Raw genomic sequence first — 20,560 nt, 5'->3', positions numbered from 1 at the left:
AGATATGAGATGAAATACTGTCAACTCCCTTACGTGCAGTGAAATAATAATGACAATATGGCTTCCACCAGACCCTAGTTGTCTCGCTCAATCTTGCCGTATTTCACCCTAGGTAGTATTCAACCTTACTACTACCTAGGTAGTCTCAAAGCAATTCAAGATCATCCATACCTTACGGACAACAACTCACTAGAGTGAAAATGCACAATGAGACTACTGGCATCGAGCAGATACATGTGTATATAATGCAGTTCTCCGGGCAAAAATCATCTTACTAAATTCTACGGAGTCACCCCGCCCCTCCTCATGATCCTCCCACCCATGACCAATCCGCCCCTTTTATGAACCGCCGGGACCGCCAAGAAGAGCAAATCTTCGCACAATGCTGGGTCCGTATTCTTGGTACTATATCATTTGTCAGTGTCATTGCCATCATCAACTGATCCCAATGGGGCGAATCGTCACATACCTCAGCCTTGGTGTGGCAGTAGGAGCGGAACTCGGGCGTCTGGCCAAGCAGGCTGCCGCCGAACCAGGGGCCGTGTCGCTGTCTCTTGTGCGTAATCACCTGGACGTCCACTCCGCCGCTGCGGGCTCCTCCGCTGCGCTGCTCGCTGGCCTGGATCCTGGCATCCACAAGCAGCTTGATGTCTCGCTGCAATCGCCGTCCAAAGTCCTTGTACAGCGTGCTGCCACCAGACAGGACAATGTTCTTGTACAGGCCTCGTCGGACATCAATGGGCGACTGCTGGATGACGCCGTCCACAACCACGGGCAGCGGCGTCAGGAAATCTGACGTGTAGATCTCCGGGTTAAAGAAGATCTCGGGGGCCAGGAAGCGCTCGTAGCCGACGTCGACCGTGACCTGGCGGCCACCGGGCTGCGTCACCACGTGCTTGACAAAGCGGCTGCGGTCACGGTCGTAGCGGGCAAACTCCTTGACAATGTCCGGGCAGACATAGCAGTACTCCTCCTTGATCTCCTGGGCGGTCTTCAGAGACGAGTCAGGCTCGCCACGGTCTCGGAGGAGCGATTGCACAAAGTAGGTAATGTCTCTGCCGGCGACGGGGATCGACTTGATTGAGGATCCAATGACATATCCTTCAGCCACGGGGATGACGTGGGTGACGCCATCACCGGAGTCGATGACGGTACCCGTCAGCGATCGATCCGAGACCTTGGACGAGGTCCACGAAGCCGCCAGAGCAAGAACAGCCTGCACGGCAATGTACATTCCGGCACAGTTGAAGGACTCGAAGAAGATCTCGGCCGTGTTTTCGCGGTTCTCGGGAGGGTTCAGCGGCTACCAACCGTTAGCAACTCAGGGCTCCTCGCCTCACCAATCCAGCCCTGGGGGGTTGATTTGCGGGACACGTACAGGCTCGGTGAGGAGGAAGTAGTGGTCCTCAGGCTCGACTCGCAGGTACTTGAAGATGGAGTTTGACCAGAAGCGTTCCATGTGGTCCTATATGCCCGTTAGACCCCATTGTCTCCTCTTGATCTCGTGCTCCCCCGAGACGCATACCCAGTTCTCAATCTGGCCGTGGCGGATGGGATAATGCAGGCCATATCCGGGCCCGGCCGCGGCGCTAATGGCCTCATCGCCGATGTAGAAGTCCAGGTCCTCGGTTCCGCGCTTTGCACTCAGGTGGCCGCTGGGACCAGCTCCTCCGGTGAGGAACGAGGGCTTGTTGGCAACGGCCGGACGACCCGAACCCGTGCCTCCGGTGCCCCCACCAGCTCCGGACTTGGTCGCAATGGCGGTCGGGAAGACGAACGAAGGGGAGTCGTTTCCGGCGAATCCTGGCAGGGGGAACGAGCACATGTCAGTCGGGGTCTGTTCTTCGGACGTGAGGTAGAGACGGGCGAGATGGTACCTAGCTTGGAGAAGCCCGTGCCGCTGCGAGAGCCTTGAGTTAGCAACCTTGAGCCCAGAATTCGTCACGGGGAGGCAGTCGAGGGGAGGCGTCCGTTTAAAGGAGAGGAGAGGAGAGGGGGGGTAAACAGGACAGAGGGGGGGGGGGGAAACAGGAGAGCAGGCGGTGGCTTCTTACTTGTCCATGACAACGGCGGGAGTTTGGTTCGCCATGATTGCAGAAGGTGCCGGCAGCACAGGCAGACCCTCCCAGACTCGTGACGGTGACGGTGACTGCAAGCTTGGAGATGGTTGCAAGTTCGGGAGAGCACAGCAAAGCAACGGATGGCTCGACAGCTGGACTCTAGCAGGGACAGCCGAGTGGGGAGAAGGCGGATACACGACTGGAGGTACGTAACGTGCTGACCACTCCAGTCCTGTCCAGTGCCCAGGTGTTCGTTAGGCACCGGGTATTAGTGAGGGCGACCGCTAAAACAGAGCGCCATGGGGGAGCAGCTCCAGTTGATGCCACTGACGAATCTCACCAGCCCCGCCGGCGACCGCAAGGCCGGGGTTATGGGCTTAAGGGGGCGGCTGTGGGGAGCTTCCAGAACGTGCAACTGGCCCGACGTCATGCACCAAGGGCTGCGAATAGCTTCGCCTTCTCTTCTTTGTATCTTTCTAAACCTGGAGATGCGCGAGCCGGTATCTGGCCAGCATCAGCGCGGGCTTTCTGCTATTTCTTACGACGGGCTCTATTGACTTTCCTTTCTTCTCTTTTTAGCTTGCCATATTTCTCGCTAAGCGTCAGCTTCCTCATCAGTGAATGAATGCCCTCTCATGCATGACCGGATCACCACTCATTTGTCCAGGTCGTCTTTTGCTGAACAGAGCAAGAGTTTTCCAGGCCAATCCGAACTACCTATGAAAGAAACAGTGCAGAGGAACAGGCCACACAAACCGTCACCTCTGCCAGATCCAACACAAACGTCAAGCATCGCCATTGACAACAAGGAAGGTGTCGCCTAGCGAATTCATGTCCGTATCATGCGCCATCAAGTCACTGCCTTGCTTTGTTGCGGCATCCATCATCACTGTTTAACCGCTTTGGCCTCGTTATCGCCATTCTTCTAGAACCCGCCTGCCCTCTTCACGGACCCGTTGAATATTTATAGAAGCTCCGGCTTTGGGCACCTCGAGGGGCTCGTCGTGACGCCTTTCTTTCGCAGCATTTTTCTCGGTTGTCTCTGGCCACAGGGCGACTGCGGTCCGAGGGCTGGCAGAACAAAAGGCGGTGGCATTGGCCAGTGCTGGACAGCCAAAGGGTCTCTTGCACGCTCCTCAAAGGGACAAAAAACCCCCATCGCCTCCTAGATCCATCTTCTCGTTTCATTCTTTCACTCTTTATTTCCTCTCCAAGGGGTTTATCAAGCCCTAGTCCGCCTTTCTCCCGCTCCTCTCTGGCCGCTATATCAGTACCGCGTCCCTCGTTTCCCGACCGGCTGCCTGGCAGATCTCTTCAACATATTTTGACTCCGGAGGCCTACATCCACGGGTTGACCAAAGCATGAGCAGTGGTGGTGACAATGATGAAGTTTCCCCCGTGATGGCGAAACACGATTATGGAACTGACGGTGCACTCGATCGTGTTCTCGGCCTCAACCAGAAACAACCCAAGTGTGTCCCGGCAATCTTTATCCATGCTGGAGCGGGCTTCCATAGCCACCAAAACGAGCATGTCCACCTCGAGGCCTGCGTTGCGTAAGGCATTCCTTTCCTTCCTTGCTATCGGCGTCTTGCTTTCTTCCTGAGCCGTTGCCTTTCCTCTCGACTGCACATGCGCCTCGCATTTATTGACCTGTCTGCACCATAGGGCCTGCGAGATGGGCATGAAGTTCCTCAAAGCCGGCGCCACTGCCACCGAAGCCGTCGAGGTCGCTCTTCGGATCCTCGAGGATAAAGAGATTACCAATGCAGGCTACGGGTCCAACCTGTCCATTGACGGCACAGTCGAATGTGATGCGACCATTGTTGACCATCTAGGACGCAGTGGTGCTTGCGGAGCTGTTCCAAGTGAGTTATACTGCTATCCGTTGGACCTGCACAATATGACGACAATTACAACTAACCAGACTGGTGATAGATATTCGGAATCCCATCTCGCTGGCAAAACTCATCTTGGACACAAGCAACAAACCCCTGAGCCTCCGCCGGGTCCCTCCCAATGCCCTCGTCGGCGAAGGAGCACGAAGCTTCGCCGAGGAGCACGGCATGGCAACGTTTGCCAACGAGTATCTCGTGTCCAGAAACTCCAGGGATCGCTTTCTACGGTGGCAGGAGGACCTGAAGAGAGCCGAGATGAAGTCCAGAGAGTCCAGGGCCGGCTCTGCTGGCCAGATGAACATGGGCTGCGCTCCATGCCAGTATGACACCATGGCGGTACCGGACCCTCATAGGATCTTTCCGCGCGACCATACTGCAGCCATTATGGCGGGCACTTGGAACGAGGGCCAGCCAGACTCTCCATATGTCGGCACGCCAGTGTCCGACGCAATCAACGTTTCCGATCCTCCGGTGTATCCAACAACGTATGCTCGCGCTCTCGCCTCTCCCCCGAAATCTGTGTCCCGACCGTCTCCGCGGTCAATCCCTGCAGTGCTCATGTATGGAGCACCTACGGCTGCGACTGGCGACTTGGCTTATGGTTCATCTGCCAAAGGTCCGAGACGCCACTACCCCAACACCTTCCAGGGCAATGGCGATAACGGAGTGAGCGCCGACGCCGCCCGAGACCAGGCTAATCCAAGGCGAAATCACGAAGCAACCGACGTTGACGAGGTAAAGCCTCCGGGCGAATATTTCGACGAGCTCTACGGAGAGTCGGACGAGTCCGACGGTGATCAAGATCAAGAGGTGGCTTCCGCTGCAGTAAGTATCCGCGGTCTTAAGCGTCCGCTTAGCATATCGAACGAGAACAAAGATTCGAAAACGCAGCCGGCAAAGCGCCGATTCCAGTCTGATAGCTCCAGAGAGGATTTGGTCACGGACACTATTGGTGCGATTGCAATCGACGATAGGGGCCACATTGCAGCGGGATCCTCATCTGGCGGTATCGGCATGAAGCATCGAGGTCGCCTTGGACCAGCTGCCCTGGTCGGCATCGGGACAGCCGTAGTACCCTGCGCCGAGGATGACACCGACAGTCTCACCGTCGCGGCCGTGACAAGCGGAACGGGGGAACACATGGCCACCACAATGGCATCCCAGAGGTGCGCCGAGCGTCTCTACCATGGGACGCGCCGAGGCCCTTCTGGCATCGACGTCCAGGACGACGACGAAGATGCCATTATGGAATCTTTCATAGCTAAGGACTTTATGGACCACCCGGGGGTCAAGAACTGCCATTCCGCAGGCGCCATTGGCATCATGGCCGTCAAGAAGAACCGCAACGGCTACTACCTCTACTTTGCCCACAACACAGACTCCTTTGCCCTGGCATCCATGGGCGGTCTGGAGAGAGAGCCGCGCTGTGTAATGTCGAGGCTCCCGGACGGTGCTAAGATTGCCAAAGGCGGGCGTAAGGTTCGACTGGAATAACGAGCCAGCCAAGGGGGTTGAGGGCGTTTTGTGTTTGGGGAGCAATGTCACGGTAAACACGGTAAAGCAGGTCGGAGGGTGCATTGGCTCGAATAACCCGTCACTTTGACAGCACTGAAGGGGGATACACATATACATACACTGGCGTTGTTGTCATTTAGGGCCTTTCTGTCTCATCCTCCTCACCCCTATTCCTCTTTTATGATTCCACCTCATGTCTTTACCTTGTAATCTTGTTGTATGATAGTCGAGCAGCGATTATCCTCCTCTATCCCTATAGATATCTCTTTTTTGAACTCTATATCCTTGCACTTAGAGCCTGGTGCCGAGTCAACTTCGAGTGATGTTTCATCTCCATCCCGCTTGGGTATCCATGCGCAACTGCCTACTCCTCGATGGGCAGCTCCAACTTTACAAGATGTCGAAAAAGAGCCCTCCTTCATATAATCACAAAATGTCTGCTATCTTTTCTGATTCCTCTTCCTCTGCTCCCCCCGATATACAGAGGTTTCCAGCAGCCCGACCCATGAATCACGGCCTTGGCGTCCCCGTCGCGCTGCCCGTCTCCTCTCGCCCGCTGCCGTTGGCAATCTTCTTCTTCTTCTTCTTTTTCCGAGGCAAGACGGCGGGCTTAGCGCCGTAGTTGCCCAGCGCAAGAACTGTGCCACAGGTGAGGCATTCAGCGTTGTCGGGCGGTGTGCAGAAGATGCTGAGGCAGACAGAGCAGACGTAGCCGGTATCGACGACCTTGCCGTGGCAGAAGCAGGCAGTTCGAAAGTCGACTGTGTCGTGGGTCGGCGTGATGAGGGACGCGCGCGCTTCCGTGTCGGGAATCAGGCCGAACATGAGGTAGGTCAGCAGGCCCCTCGGGTTGGCAGCCTTGAGGAAGATGCCGTTTGTGTTGAAGCATGCCTGCTGGAGAAAGGTCGAGTCGCCGGCGAGAGAAATGGTGTCAATGGCGACCTGGTTGTGCGCCGCGGCGAAGACGGCGTTCATGGTGGGGATGTACTGGGACGGGTCGGAGTCGGAGACGGAGACGACGACGATGCGGCCCTTGACGGGAGGCGGGGCGGTGGCGTTGACGGGGGCTGCGTTGGAGAGCGTGGTGTCGGATGAGCTGAGGGCCTGGGCGGCCTTGTTGATGCGGCAGAGGGCGAGGGTCAGGGCGCCCGAGAGCTGTGTCGTCAACTGGTCGAGGTCCTGGACGGTGGTCTCGGCCATGAGGGTCTGGATGGAGGAGAAGACGGAGGATTCGATCTGCGCGAACTGGGGGTACTTGTTTGCTGATGGCGGCGGGAGACTTGTCTCTGCCGAGGCGTCGTGCATCTGCACATCGCCCGAGTTGTCCTTGACGGTCGTGGAGGAGGGATGCTGGAGGGCGGGATAGAGCCAGACGGCGCGATTGACGTGCGCGGCGATGACGGCGACCTGGTTGGCGTTGCTGAAGGCGAGGTGGGCGTTGACGAAGACGAGGATGTTGGAGATTGCCTGGGCGAGGGAGAGGGAGGAGTCGAGGGCGGCCCAGGCGCGCGGGTTGGTGTCGAGGACGATGGAGAGGAGGGAGGGGGAGTTGTCGGCCGCGGTGACCTCGTAGTGCTCCGAGACGTCGACGGCGTCCATGGCGTGGGCTTTTGACTTTCGGAGACAGCTACGAGGTCAAGTTAGGAGGATGGGGAGGAGGAGGAGGAGAAAGAAGAAGAAGGAGTGGAAAAGAATTGGTTGTTTAAGTCAGAGACGCGGAGGAGCTGGGTGGTGGTCGTGTGTGTGGGAATCGTTCGATCGAGGATGAGTGGGCACTGGGGGGATATATGCACGAGAGAACTGACGACGAGAGGTGATTATCCGTTCGACGAAGAAGAATTGTACAAGAGAAACAGACAAGCTATAGATCAACGAGGCATTGCCGGATATCGAGGAGCGAGAATTGGCATGACATGAGCGGGCGTGGCCTCGCTAGCCAGAGTTGGAGAGACGGAGGCTAGCAGCTGCACGGCGCAGCTCCGTCATTGACAAGGCTGAAAGGTGGAAAAAAAGGGCGACAAGGATGACACGGCTCTTGATGGTGGAGAAAACGCCAAGGCACGTGATGGGATAGGTACACGGATGCATGTAACCGTCGTGAACTGGCATGAACTGGAGTCAATGGAAGTATTAATTGGTACCTTGGTAGTTTTTCACAAATAGACCTGGTGCTCATGCAACTTGGGACGGGATTCGTGAGACATTAAAGTATCATGGAAATTGGAACACAAGGCGAAGGCGTTGATAAGGTATGGTTGAATAATTCATACATGAAACCTTGTAAGGTACAGACTGAACTCACCTTGACCAATAGGAGAAGCTCTGTTTAAGCCTGCAGATCCCCAAGGACGCCTTTCGTCATTGCAGAAAAAGCCCACGACTCTGCGATGATAGCGGACAAGAGAGTGATTGCGTCTTTCGCTACCTTATATTGACTGCGGGTTGGGTGACCTCTATGTAGAGTCGGACGCTGGGCCTGAGGTGAAGATGGGGGTCTCGGAGCCGCGAGGCGCTGACTAGGGGTAGTATATCTTGATAGGTAATATCTTCAGGGAATGAGTCAGGTATGAACCTCCTCACAAACGATTGTCAATTATCTTACCTTACTTAGTACCTACTAGTATTTACCTCGTCACATAGGTGATTCGAGTGCGTTGTAGCACGGTGATGTCGCCCTGGGCTGATGCGGTACCTGAGAGCTTACGGCGTTTCTTACCCGTCTTCAGCGCAATCGGCACCCCCCAGCTTGAGCCCAATTGCAGCACTACATAGGTCGGGTGCATCAAGGACTCGGCAGTACGTTCTTGGTGGCATTCCAGGCACCATGACTGGTCGTCAAACAGCGGCACCAGCAGCGACTAGCAGCACTAACACCGACGGTGACGCCAGAGGGTGGCAGCAGGTGGGGTTTTGAGCATTGAACTCCCACTGCCGTCAAAGTGGGACGCAAGGCTTCAAGCTTCTTTTTCGTTCCTTTTCCCGTCTGTTACGAGTACCTTATCTACTCTTCTCCTTCTCATACTCCTCCTCCTACCTACTAGGTATTGCATTGCAACCAATCCAGCTCATATCCTCCTTCCGATCTCATCACTCTGCTCGGCTACGAAGCTACGACCCTGTGACGTTCTTGTTGACTCGATTACCTCCCACCTGCCCGCATCATCAGCCAGCATCGCTTCCATCTCATCCCACGCCTCTTCTTCACTCGACTGCCGCAGACCACCAAAAGCAGCCGCCAGCCTGCACCGGACATATATCCACTCGTTATCGACAGGAAATATCTCTCTCCCTTCGACTTGCTTCATGCATCCAGAACCCTGAGGTCACCATACTTACATCGCCATCCTATTCCGGATCAAAGCATGGCCGAGACCCTTCACAACTCGGAGCCGGCCGCGTCTCTCGAGGACCAGACGCTGCTCATCTTTGCGCGGCTGATGGAAGGCGGCCAGGAGGATGAGGAGACCTGCAGAGACCTCGACGGGCTGACCAAGCTGCTCAACGACGACGCCGACGCCCAGGAAAAGGACAAGAACCACGAGTCCATCTGCAAGCTCATTGACGGCGACTGCGTCGACACCATCCTGTGCTATCTCGACATGCGCCAGCCAGAGGTTGTCAGGGGCCATGCCACTCTGACGACTTCCGCCTACCTGAGGGCCGCGGGCGAGAAAGGCCGCGAGAGGCTGTCTGCCTTCTTCTTTGACCGCGTTAAGAGGGGTACATACGACGACTACATTGTGGCATTTTGTGTGGCGGCGGCCATCTTCCCCATCGTCCCGGATGTCTCCGCCGAGCTCTTCCTCAACGAGGGCTTCCTCGTCTCGCTCGGCCCGCTGATGAGGAGGAAGTGGAAGAGCAGAAAGGTCGAAACGGCCTGCCTGGAGATGCTCAACGCTTCCTGCATGAACGCTGCGTGTCGAGAGGCCATACAAAAGTACTGCGTCGAGTGGCTCGAGGAGGTGGTTGACCAGGATCTGGACGGCGAGGTCCGCAGCATGAATTCGGAACCCAATGTTCATAGCGAGGGCGGCTCCGTCAACATGCGGAAGCATTCGGAGCAGGTCCGGCACTTGGCCGCTGTCATTCTGGCCAAACTTAGGGTGAGAGACCAAAGGCTCTTTATTTCCTCCTTAGACGATGGTTGTTAATAGCTGACTGACCTAGAATGAAGGCTGTGCCACCAAACCCGAACACGAGCGATCCGAATCAACCCAGGGTGGATGCGGCGGTAACGAGCATTGAAGATTTATCCGGCATGTTTACCAAGATGATTCTGCGTGACGAGAGTGACGGAAAGCAGCATTCTATAGAAGGTCTTGCCTATGCATCCTTGCAACCAAAGATTAAAGAATCCATTGTCAACAATCCCGAGCTGCTCAAGAAGCTCGTCACAACGCTCAAGGACGCACCTCCTCGATCCCCGATGACCTATGGGCTTCTCAGCATCTTTCTCAACCTGACTCGATACCGACCCTCTCTTACTGAAGAGGAGAAGAAGATGTCGCAACTCAAGGCCTACGCCGACGCAGCGGGCAAACTGGCTGAGCCGGACGTCCTGGATGATGACGAGCACGTCACCAAGAGGTGCAAGGCCGTCTTTGAGGCCGGTCTCACGCCTGTTCTTGTCACGCACAGCAAGACCGGGTCTACAAGATCACTCTCAACGATCGTATCCATCATCCACTCATTTTCCATGACGAAAGCCCTCCGTGGCCCGCTGGCTCAACAGGGAGCCATCAAGCTGCTGCTGACGGCGTGGGCAACTCTTCCGGAAACCGAGACGACGGGCCGCAACATGGCCGCGCAAGCAATCGCCCGCATCCTCATCAGCACCGATCCTAACCTCGTCTTTGGAGGCAATCGCTCAAACCCAGTCAATGCTGCCATCCGGCCCCTGGCTTCGATTCTGCCCCCCGATCCCGCGGCCGACCGACGAGACTTGCTTCCGACGTTTGAAGCCCTCATGGCACTCACCAACCTGGCGTCCATGAGTGATCCGGACATTCCTCGCTCCATTATAAGCATCGCGTGGAACCAAATTGAGGAACAGATGCTGTCTTCGAATGCACGCGTGTCCCAAGCGGCCGTCGAGCTGGTGTGCAACCTGATGCAGGCACCAGAAGGCATAGCGCTCTATGCGGACGGCAACCCGCAAGCCAAGAACCGAATCCACATCCTCCTCGCATTGGCGGACGCCGAAGACGACGGCACACGCAGCGCGGCCGGCGGCGCTCTGGCCTCTCTCACAGGCTACGAGAGCGTTGCGAAACTGGTGCTGGAGAGAGAAGGGGGCATCGAGGTGCTTCTGCGCATGTGCACAGATGAGGACGAAGGGCTGCGCCATAGAGGCGTGGTTTCGATGTACAACATGGTCGCCGGGGATGCGCAAGTGTGTCAGCTTGCGAGGGAAAAGGTCAAGGAGGTGGGCGGCGTCGAGGCGCTCAAGGAGTCTTTGAAGATGAGCCGCAGGCCAGAAGTTGTGCAGCTTACGGTTGAGACTCTGAAGGCAATTCTGGGTCAGGAGTAGAGCCACTTGCGGAGGGATGCCAGCCGTTTCCTCTGCTTACCTACTGATATCGTTTAGCTCTTTTACGCCTGCTTTACAGCCATCAGGGCATATAGCAATTTTGGCAGCAATTGAATCTCTCCCGCGAGCTCTTGTTTCTTCTTTGCCTTGGTCTCTGTCCTCTTCTCCGTGCTATATTCACGTATGATTTCCTCTACATTTCGATGAAGCAGTATGCACCTTGAAGCCATGACAGAAACCTGACGATCTCATATTCGTGATGTCATGTCAATGATTATTCAACTCTATACATGTTGCTAATTCTCAACCCTGTTCAGCACGGCAACGCCCTCGACATGTCCCGTCTGAGGAAAGAAATCAAAGCCCCTCAAGCTCTCAATCTCATATCTCCTCCCCTCGCCCTCGCCCCTGACCAGGACACCGACGTCGCGCGCCTGCGTATGCACGTTGCAGCTGACGTAGACGACCCTCCTGGGGCCGAAGCGCCGCAGCTGGCCGAGGAAGTCGGCGTCGCACCCCTTGCGCGGGGGGTCGAGGATGACGGTGGTCTGATCGGGGTTGTACTCGACGCTCTTGAAGAGCTCGCCGGCGTCGGCGGCGATGAACTTGCAGCGGTCCTCGCCGAGGCCGTTGAGGGCGGCGTTTTGGCGCGCCGAGGCGATGGAGTCGGCGGCGATGTCGATGCCCGTGGAGTGCTGGAAGACGGAGGCCAGGGTGATTGTGAAGAGGCCGGAGCCGGAGTAGGCGTCGATGAGGTACTTGATTTCCGATGATGATGATGGTGATGATGATGATGGTGGGGCTACTTCTTCTTTTGAAGACGAGGACGTGGGTGAGGTTACTGGCGGGGGCAGGACGTGCTGCTTGATGTAGTCTGTGAAGATGGGCAGGATGGAGTTGTTGTTCTGGAAGAAGGAGCCGGCGGGGTTGGTGAAGTGGTGGTCGCGGATGTACTCGTGCGTGGTGGCCTTGGAGTCCGTCTCGCACGTCTTGATGTCGATGCCGAACTCGCTCTCGGCGCGGACGGTGTAAGGGGGGAGGTTGTCCTGCGAAGGGGCGGCGGGATCGTCGACAGCGTACCGCTGGGTGTTTTCCCGCAGGAGAATGGTTGCGCCTCGCTGGTACTGGCCAAACTCCTTCTGCATCCTTTCGCGCTCGCGCTTCATGCCCAGCCGGACGACGTCGGTGCCAATGGGGCAGTCCTCAATGTCCATGACCTTGCGCTGGCCCTTGCGCATGAAGCCAATGTCGGGGCAGCTCTCAAAGTGCGGCTTGGGACCGCCGCCCTTGTTGTTGTTGTTGCGCCTGTGCGGACGGAAGCCGGGCGGGCCGTCAAAGTGCGGCGTCAGCTTGGTGCGGTAGCCGTACTGCAGCGGGCTGCCGACGGTGTCGAGCACGGCGGGCACCAGCTCGGCCGGCAGGTTGGCAAAGTTGCGGAAGGCCTTGACGACGATGGCGCGCTTGCGGCGGAGCTGCTCGGCGTAGTCGAGCATCTGGAACTGGCAGCCGCCGCACGAGGCAAAGTACTTGCAGCTGATGCGGGCGTCGTCGCGCAGCGGCGAGGGCTTGACGACGGAGACGAAGTCGGCGACGGTCTGCTTCTCGCGGCGCAGGTGCCGGAAGACCTTGACCCGGGCGACGTCGCCGGGCACGGTGAAGGGCACGACGTAGACCTGGTCGGAGCCGGGCCGCATGGCGAGGCCGTCGCCGGTGGAGGAGAGCTCGAGGACCTCGACTTCGGTCTCGGTGCCCTCAGCCGGCAGTGCTTCTTCTTCTTCCTTTTGTTGTTGTTGCGCGTCGGCGTCGGCGGCGGCGGGAGCTTCTTCGCCGTTGGTTCCGGACTTGCGCGATTCTAGGAGGGCCTCAATATCGTAGCGCAGCACTTCTTCCGAGGAGCCCTCGGTGATGTTCTTCTCCCGCTTGGTCTTCTTCTGCTTCCAGTTGCGGTTGCTGTTGCTGCTGTTGTTGTTGGGATTCGGCCGCTTGGGTCGGTTGCCATTGGCGCCGCTGCTGCTGGCTTGAGGGGCGGCTGTTGAGGGAGCGGAAGCGGCTGGAGCAGCTGGAGCAGCCGCGGGGGCTTCAACGGTGGCCATTTTGTGTGCGAATGGACGGAGGAGGAGAGTCGGTGATGGTCGTGGCCGGCACTGGTGAAGGACGAGCTTGGCGATGGTGGGATACGATGCCAAGGGTCGTATCAGTGCTCTCATAGATAGACGGTGCGGGAGGTGCAGCAATTGAGCAAAGGCAAACAATCGTATGCCGTCCAGCTACACAATCATTCAGACTGCTATTAGGATTCGCCTGCCAAACTGTCTCGTCGATTGCGCCGAGTTTCTGGAGATGAGGTTCGATTTTCCTGTCGTCAAGATATTTTCCCAGGAAAAAAAAAAATAAAGTTACCGAAAGGGAAGTACCCCTGGGGTTGCTCCGTAGACGGCAGACGAGAAGCTAATCCAGGCTATCTGATTGGTTGGCGCATTGATAAGACATGTGGCGTGGCTGACAAGGTAAGCGGTCACAGGGGAATTTCAAGCCTCTTTTTTTTTCTAGGTAGCATGTGGCCATAATTGCCATGTTTTTTGTCGAGCATTCCTAGCAGCATTTGGCGCTAGTGAGTATTGTATGTAAGGCGCTGCATGACTTGTGTCTTTATGGCCTCGTGACAGGCGCCAGAGACTGCTGAATGGCTCTGGCAGCACCCAGTGACACTGACTGATACAGTAGTACTACTACTGAATCATGTACAATGCGGAGCCGGACGATCCACAGGGCGGCAGGTAAGTTGTTTCGTGCTTCTGGGGCGGGCTGAGGTGATGGATCCGGTTCCGGCTCTTTGGAATCGTGTGCCGAATAGTACATTCAGCGACTCTCGTTGTTCTTTTGCGTCTTCGTCGGTCTCTGTTAGACAACAACTTGAACGGATATCCATCTTTGTTTCGTCAACATCTTGACTTTGCTTCCCGTCTCTCCACCACAGCCAGAGACGGTGACATGCAGCGACTGAGTGAGTGAGTGAGTGAGTGAGTCGTGTGCCGCACTTAGTCGCTTGTTAGATAAGAGGCCCGAGGCAAAGGCGACAAGTCGCGTCACTGGCGATAACGGACAGACGTCCTTGCTTAATACTCTCCTCGTTATTACTGCTACTACCGCCTTTCCCTTTCGACACGAGTAATACGGTACCTGAAGCCTTGTCGTCTGGGGTATTCATTATTAATAGCAGCATCTGCCGATGTTCCGGCCCCGACAACCGACCGCCCATCTGATCTCTGTCGGACATCCAAAATGAGTGAGTGACAACCCTTGGTTCTTTTGTCTTTTTCATCTCTTCTTACGTGTACATTCATTTTTTTTTTTTTTTTGTATATCATCCCATCCTACTCCTTGCTCCTTATTCCATTCTCATTATCTTAGACTTATTCCTCTTTTCTCCCTTGATCCATCTTCCTTTCCCTGACACCGCGGCTCGTCTAACATGCGCTTAGAACCAGCGGCTGCTCACGGCTCTCGCCTCCTACCACCTCTCCTCCTCCTGGCCCTCACCCTCCCCCATGCCTTCACCGTCCATGCCGCCGCGATACAGGAGATAGTCTTCCAGAAAGAGGCGCCCGGGCATCTCGGTGGCGTCGCCAGCGAAAGCAGAGAATGCAGCGCCATAGGGCGAGATTTGCTGGCGCGAGGGGTATGTTGCCTTTTTAGCACTTCTTGCTAAGATCTCACCCGAAGCCATCTCCATCATCACCCGTCCACCTTTTATCTACTCACCGTCAGCGCAAAGCTAACCTTTTTGTTGCGCGCTCTTTCATCGCATCTAGGGAAATGCCGTTGATGCGCTGGTCGGCACGACGTTCTGCGTCGGCGTCATCGGCATGTATCACTCCGGCATAGGAGGCGGAGGCTTCGCCGTGCTGCGCGATGCCAACGGCGAGTACGAGGCCATTGACTTCCGAGAGGCCGCGCCGGCCGCGGCCTATGAGGACATGTACAAGCACAATGTCAGCGCCAGTGTTCGCGGCGGGCTCGCCGTCGGCGTGCCCAGCGAGATCAAGGGCCTCGAGTACATGCACACAAAGTATGGCGTGCTGCCCTGGAAGACGGTCATGCAGGGCGCCATTCACGTGGCTCGTAATGGATTTCGAGGTACTGTCAACATGAGGCGTTGACGTAGCGGTGTGATGCTAAAGCGTGGTGCAGTTTCAAGCGATCTTGTTCGGTACATGGGCAACACGGTCAAGGCCGACGGGGAGACGTTCCTCACCAAGGACCCGAACTGGGCTACGGATTTTGCCCCTGATGGTTCGTTGAGGCTGGCGGATGATGTCCACCAAAGAGATTCGTATGCTGACTTACACTGCCCAGGCGATCTGGTCAAAGAAGGTTCCTGGATGACGCGGAAGCGCTATGCAGAGTAAGCTCCTCGTCCTCTCAAACTGCCCAGATGTGGCTTGGATAAGGTGCTCACCATCTCTTCAGCACCCTTGAAAAGATTTCCGAAAAGGGGTCTGACATCTTCTATAATGGAGAACTCGGTAAGTCTCACAATAAGGGGGATAATATGAAGATATGACTGGCCTATTCTTCAGCCGTACTGACGCATCCATCACGCACAAGCCAAAACCATCGTCGACTACGTCCAGCAGACCGGCGGCTCCATGACCCTCGACGACATGGCCAACTACAAAGTCCTCACCCGCCCCGTCCACAACGTCACCTACCGCGGCCTCACCCTCCACGGCATCGGCTCCCCCGCCGGCGGCGCCGTCAGCCTCCAGATCCTCAAGATCATGGAGCGCTACGGCCAGGACGACTGGGCCGACCAAGACCTGTCCCGCCACCGTCTCACCGAAGCCATGCGCTTCGCATATGCCGCCCGCATCAGCCTCGGCGATCCGGCCTTTGTGGACGGCGACGTGGACGGCTTCGAGAGGGAGATGCTGGACCCAAAGAACATTGACGCCATCCACGAGAGGATCTGGGATAACCAGACGCAGGCCACAAAGTACTACAACCCGCATGACTTTTACGTGCCCGAGAACCACGGCACCTCGCACATTGTCGCCGCCGACAAGTCCGGCATGGCCGTGTCCCTCACAACAACCGTCAATCTCCTCTTTGGAGCCCAAATCGTCGAGCCCAAGACCGGCATCATCCTGTAAGCTCCCCCTCTCCCCCTACTCGTTGCCCCCGGCCTTCCACTCTTCCCTCTTCCCCTTTTTACGTCAACATACTGACAAAGTCCTTCATCATCGCCGCAGCAACAACGAAATGAACGACTTCTCCATCCCCGGCGTCAGCAACGAATTCGGCTTCGCCCCCTCCCCGGCAAACTACATCCGCCCCGGCAAGCGGCCCCTGTCCTCCATCACCCCCATCATCGCCGCCTTCCCCAACGGCACCCTCTACGCCGCCATCGGCGCCGCCGGCGGCTCCCGCATCATCTCCGCCACCGCCCAGGTCCTCTGGCACGTCCTCGACGGCCACGACGCCGCGCTCGCGGGCGCCCTGCGGAGGCCCCGCCTGCACGACCAGCTCATGCCCAACACGGTCCTCTTGGAGGAATTGTTTGACGACGACGAGGTTGCGGCGGGGCTGGAGAGGAGGGGACATAACGTGACGTGGGTGAGGCCGGGACTGAGCTCCGTGCAGGCGGTGAGGAGGTTTACGGATGGGGTGTTTGAGGCGGCGAGTGAGCCGAGGCAGAAGAATAGCGCGGGATACACGATATAGACGAGTGTTTGTTCTTTGGAGGGGAGGGGGGGAAGAGGAGAGAGGATGTGATTTCATGGATGGATAGACTTTGGATACAGCCGTGATACCATGGGCTTTTTGGCGCAATATCGTTGAATTTCTTCTTCTTCTATAGCAGCTTATTTGACCTTGACAACAGCCGGTGCCTGCATTCAGTTCATCTACAGAGTAGAGAGTCATGAAGCTTTTCCATAGAATACACATAGACAGCTATCCGTCATCCCTGCTCTACTATTTACGTGTCGCGCTCTCTCTACTTCTGCTGTGTATTCTCCATGACCCTTCATAAGAGCTCCTCAGCCCGTCTACATACCATCGTCTCAAGGCAACATCTATAACCTGTACCCTCCTGCTAACCAGTCTATGAATAAAAGAAAAGGGGGGGTATCTCCTAGATCTATATACCTAGTATTCTGCAATAAACACGAAAGCCAAACCATACATCCCCTTGCTTCACCTTTTGCAAAGGGCCACCAGCCGGTCCATCTGCGCCAGCCACCTCTCCGCAAACACTTCCTCGGAGAATCTCTTTGCTGATTTCCTCGCGCGCAGACGCATTGCCAGCGGATCGGCGAGCGAAAGCGCCGCTTCGTAGCCCGCCGCGAACTCGGCTGCCGTTGATCCGTGGAAGCCTGCGGTTTGCAAATCGTCAGATCAGTCCCTTCTTTTGTTCATATCTTTGGCTTTCAGCATGCTTACCTGTTGGCTGACCATCAATATCGGTGACAATGTCCAGCTTAGGGCCACCACTGTCGTGAACGACGGCAATCAGACCGGCGGCCTGATACTCCACAACCCCTATTCCAAAATGCTCATTCCACATGCCGTTGACGCCAACAGAGGCCTTCCTTGTCCAGTCGAGGATCTCTGCCCAAGACGCATTGATGTGAAACTGAACGCGATCCTTGACACCGAGCTCATTGGCCAACAGCCGCAGCTTATAGACCCTCTTGGAATCCGAGTCGTCTCGGACGCTTCCAATCAGGACCAGCTGCGCCCTCGATGCAGCTTTCGTCTTGGTCTTGACAAAGTTGGCAAAAGACTCAATCACAAGCTGATGGTTCTTCTCGGGGCGGAATTGAGCAATGTACACCAGGATCGGCTCGCGTTTCGTTTCGCTCTCGGCGGAGACCTCGACTTCCTTCTCGAACTCGCTCACAGCCACCGGGGGGTATACGACTGTGATGGGGTGTTCCCGATCTTTGTCTTGACGATATGGACCCCACAAGCTCTTCACATGACCCTGAGTCCATGTGGAATTGGTCATGACCACGTCGATGGAAGATCCAACAACAGAGTAGAGCTGAGCAAACAAGCGCCAATATGCCTTCTTCACAGCGCCCTTACTTCCGGTACCGCGACCCGCATTGACTCCCTGGGAGCCTACTGCAGATGTAGGATCCAGAGATTCCAACATGTCGGTAGAGATGGTCGGGTAGTGCACATACGCGCCAGTCGGCACGCGCCGGAACAAGAGTTTCGAAAAGCTGAGCGCAAATGCGAAGCCCATGGTGTCGATGAAGATGTCGGGAACCAGAAGGGTGAAGGCGTCCCAGGCCAAGATTATCGAACCGAACGACTGTCCAAGAAGAGTAAAGACTGGCCATCTGGAAGCGAGGACCCAGCGTGTCTTGGACAGGTCGAGGAACTGGATCGTCGGGGCGTGGAGCTGGATATTGAATCGGGTCTGCAACCTGGTTTAGTGATGCTGCTGCCTCTCCTTGCTGGGGAACTTGCTGCTTCTAGATCCTCACCTTGATCCGCTTCAGAACCGCATCCTTGGCCAGGCTGCGATCTCCAGTATACACAAAGCACTTGGCCCTCGGCCATCGATCTTGCGTCGCTCGAATCGCAGCCCACAGAACTCGCTCTCCGCCACCTCCAGCATTGCTGACGCGGTGTTAACGAAACGCAATGGCAAAGCATCGAGGGCCGACGGCGACGACAGGGAGGGGCCACGGTCACTTGGAGGGAGAGTCATACCAGAAGGGGTGAAAGAAGCCAACAACTCCATCCCAGTCTGTAGAGGCCTTGAGCTCGCCGTTTTCGTCCAATGAGTCGCTGGTCGTGCTGGGCGAGTCCGATCCTTTGCGTTGCTGCAGGTATTTCTTGTGCTCCTCGTTCATCAGGTTGACCAGGTGTTTCCGCGTGCCGTCAGTCTTGGTTCGCAGGATCCATCCGATGCCGGCGCCAAAGTAGGGAATCAGGAGCAGCAGCAACGGCGCAACTGCCATCAAAGTCGCCGCGATCACCACCGAAGGGGAGTTGAAGCTGGATCCGGGCGGCTGGCTGCATGTCGCCGCCTCTGCCGAGCAGTGATCCGCCATGGGCAACGGAACGGTCCGAGTCGGCGATGCTGGAGCGTCGATTGCGCGTCGCTGCGATGCTGGTTATTGAGATGCCCGCAGTGCCACAAGCCTGGAGGCAAAAGCAGGCGGCATTGCCTGTGTGAACAAGGATGTGCAAAGACGAAGCAGAGAAAAGAGCGTGACGAGACAGAGCAGAGCGAGAAGAGGGAAAGGTGTAGAAAGGCATGTGGGGGATCCTGCGTGTATGACTTGCTCGGTATTGACAGCTTGTCCCAGCGTCAGCACAAGCAGCTCTACAGCGCTAAAAGGATGGGCCTGTCGGGGGGAAACAGGACACTAAGCCACAGCACTCAACTGCCTGTATGTGCCCATTGTACTGATGCTGTGGCGTCAGCTTGGGGGGGGGGGGGGGGGGGAGGTGCTGAGGTGCTGAATTTCTTCAGGATCCGCTCACGGGACTTGTTCACGCTTCATCTTCTGCTGCTCTCATGACGAACTGCTCATCGATGCGCTGAAGCATTGATCCAGTCATTTGCTGATTGACTGAATGCTCCAACTGTCCATGTGCTGGACGCAAGGGAACTAACCGGAATAGTTCCGGCTTGAGCGATACCAGCATCTCCAAGCCATGACCGGCCATGGCCTTCTTCAGCAAATCAGCCAGGGGCCTTGCAGCTCATATTAGCAAGGCCTCGCCTCCATATACCACTACCCAGACACCGCTGGGCGCGATCCGAAGCAGAGCCAACAATGCCACAGCCCCGGGCCGACGCAACTTTCATCTCGGCGCCGTAGGAGACGCCGTCCTATGGACAGCTGACAGCATCACCTTCCTCCACCACACCGGCCTGCCCTGGTTCGTCTCCATCCCCCTCGTAGCCGTGGGCGTCAACTTCACCTTTCGACTGCCGGTCCAGTATTACACAAGGCGCCTCGTGGTCACCAGGAACAAGCTGACGCCGCTGGTCACCGCCTGGAGCGCGCGGCATGCGGCGACTGTGCCCCAGGGCCAGGGCGAGGAAGCAGCCCGACTCTGGCGGCTGAGGGTGGCTGGCCTGACGGAGCGGTCCCGTGCACGAATATACAAGAGCTGGGGCGTTCAGAGGTGGAAGTCGTTTGCCCCCTTCCTCAGCATGGCCCCCTTCATCATCGTCTCCGAAGCTCTCAGGCGCCTCTGTGGTGCCCCCACGGGATGGCTCAGTCACACCTTCGGACTGGTGGATGCCCAGGCCGTTGCGTCAGCCGTGGAAACGTCGCGCCGCTATCTCGACGAGTCCCTGGTTGACGGGGGCTGTCTCTGGTTCACAGATCTGACTGCCATGGACCCTTATTTTGCGCTGCCCATCATCTGCTCGGCACTCCTTGCCCGGACGTCATGGGGGAGGCTGTCAAAGGACCAGCTCCGGGCCCTGCTGAGCGTCGGGCCGCCTCAGGTTCCACAGACTCCTGCCATGAGGATCCGAACGGCGGTAGGGCGAACCCTTCTCTTGGTTCCTCTCTTTC

At 56.8% G+C, this 20,560-nt stretch overlaps 8 protein-coding genes across 8 annotated transcripts; 4 read left to right on the top strand and 4 right to left on the bottom strand.

Annotated features, from left to right (window-relative positions):
- Positions 1-339: 339 nt before the first annotated feature.
- TRIREDRAFT_123408 (uncharacterized protein) lies at positions 340-2,175 on the bottom strand (the record flags this gene model as incomplete). The annotated part of the gene is made up of 6 exons (XM_006968097.1): positions 2,055-2,175; positions 1,878-1,900; positions 1,526-1,803; positions 1,379-1,465; positions 470-1,303; positions 340-405 (listed from the first exon to the last, which is right to left on the bottom strand). The coding sequence occupies exons 1-6, from the start codon at positions 2,087-2,089 to the stop codon at positions 340-342; spliced, it is 1,323 nt and encodes a 440-aa protein (XP_006968159.1). The 5' UTR covers positions 2,090-2,175.
- Positions 2,176-3,461: 1,286 nt separating this feature from the next.
- Positions 3,462-5,452, top strand: TRIREDRAFT_67448 (aspartylglucosaminidase-like protein; the record flags this gene model as incomplete). The annotated part of the gene is made up of 4 exons (XM_006968162.1): positions 3,462-3,616; positions 3,729-3,928; positions 3,999-4,518; positions 4,789-5,452. 4 exons carry the CDS (start codon positions 3,462-3,464, stop codon positions 5,450-5,452), a joined length of 1,539 nt encoding a protein of 512 aa, XP_006968224.1.
- A 531-nt stretch (positions 5,453-5,983) lies between these two features.
- TRIREDRAFT_67476 (uncharacterized protein) lies at positions 5,984-7,072 on the bottom strand (the record flags this gene model as incomplete). The annotated part of the gene is made up of 1 exon (XM_006968096.1): positions 5,984-7,072. The coding sequence occupies one exon, from the start codon at positions 7,070-7,072 to the stop codon at positions 5,984-5,986; it is 1,089 nt and encodes a 362-aa protein (XP_006968158.1).
- Positions 7,073-8,835: 1,763 nt separating this feature from the next.
- Positions 8,836-11,003, top strand: TRIREDRAFT_67272 (sexual sporulation-like protein; the record flags this gene model as incomplete). The annotated part of the gene is made up of 2 exons (XM_006968161.1): positions 8,836-9,576; positions 9,648-11,003. The coding sequence occupies 2 exons, from the start codon at positions 8,836-8,838 to the stop codon at positions 11,001-11,003; spliced, it is 2,097 nt and encodes a 698-aa protein (XP_006968223.1).
- A 296-nt stretch (positions 11,004-11,299) lies between these two features.
- On the bottom strand, positions 11,300-13,096 carry TRIREDRAFT_72287 (uncharacterized protein; the record flags this gene model as incomplete). Its single annotated transcript, XM_006968095.1, has 1 exon — positions 11,300-13,096. The coding sequence occupies one exon, from the start codon at positions 13,094-13,096 to the stop codon at positions 11,300-11,302; it is 1,797 nt and encodes a 598-aa protein (XP_006968157.1).
- A 1,379-nt stretch (positions 13,097-14,475) lies between these two features.
- Positions 14,476-16,727, top strand: TRIREDRAFT_80911 (Gamma-glutamyltranspeptidase; the record flags this gene model as incomplete). The annotated part of the gene is made up of 7 exons (XM_006968160.1): positions 14,476-14,682; positions 14,816-15,140; positions 15,195-15,296; positions 15,360-15,408; positions 15,474-15,529; positions 15,612-16,152; positions 16,256-16,727. The coding sequence occupies 7 exons, from the start codon at positions 14,476-14,478 to the stop codon at positions 16,725-16,727; spliced, it is 1,752 nt and encodes a 583-aa protein (XP_006968222.1).
- Positions 16,728-17,198: 471 nt separating this feature from the next.
- Positions 17,199-18,997, bottom strand: TRIREDRAFT_51153 (glycosyltransferase family 4). The gene is made up of 4 exons (XM_006968094.1): positions 18,732-18,997; positions 18,503-18,638; positions 17,448-18,435; positions 17,199-17,380 (listed from the first exon to the last, which is right to left on the bottom strand). The coding sequence occupies exons 1-4, from the start codon at positions 18,980-18,982 to the stop codon at positions 17,202-17,204; spliced, it is 1,554 nt and encodes a 517-aa protein (XP_006968156.1). The 5' UTR covers positions 18,983-18,997; the 3' UTR covers positions 17,199-17,201.
- A 698-nt stretch (positions 18,998-19,695) lies between these two features.
- TRIREDRAFT_67295 (uncharacterized protein) lies at positions 19,696-20,478 on the top strand (the record flags this gene model as incomplete). The annotated part of the gene is made up of 1 exon (XM_006968159.1): positions 19,696-20,478. A coding segment is annotated over one exon (783 nt), but the record flags the coding sequence as incomplete, so codon positions are not given.
- Positions 20,479-20,560: the final 82 nt, after the last annotated feature.

This window comes from Trichoderma reesei, assembly GCF_000167675.1.
Source record: "Trichoderma reesei QM6a unplaced genomic scaffold TRIREscaffold_21, whole genome shotgun sequence".
Taxonomy (NCBI): Eukaryota; Fungi; Ascomycota; class Sordariomycetes; order Hypocreales; family Hypocreaceae; genus Trichoderma; species Trichoderma reesei.
This window is presented reverse-complemented; position numbering and strand designations above follow the sequence as displayed.

What these genes read in the sequence shown, in the direction of transcription:
- TRIREDRAFT_51153 (XM_006968094.1), bottom strand. Translation starts at nt 18,982, where the DNA reads ATGGCAGTTGCGCCGTTGCTGCTGCTCCTGATTCCCTACTTTGGCGCC. An exon ending in GGCTTCTTTCACCCCTTCTG is followed by an intron (nt 18,639 to 18,731) that starts GTATGACTCTCC and finishes ACACCGCGTCAG; the next exon opens with CAATGCTGGAGGTGGCGGAG. An exon ending in TATTGATGGTCAGCCAACAG is followed by an intron (nt 17,381 to 17,447) that starts GTAAGCATGCTG and finishes TGCAAACCGCAG; the next exon opens with GCTTCCACGGATCAACGGCA.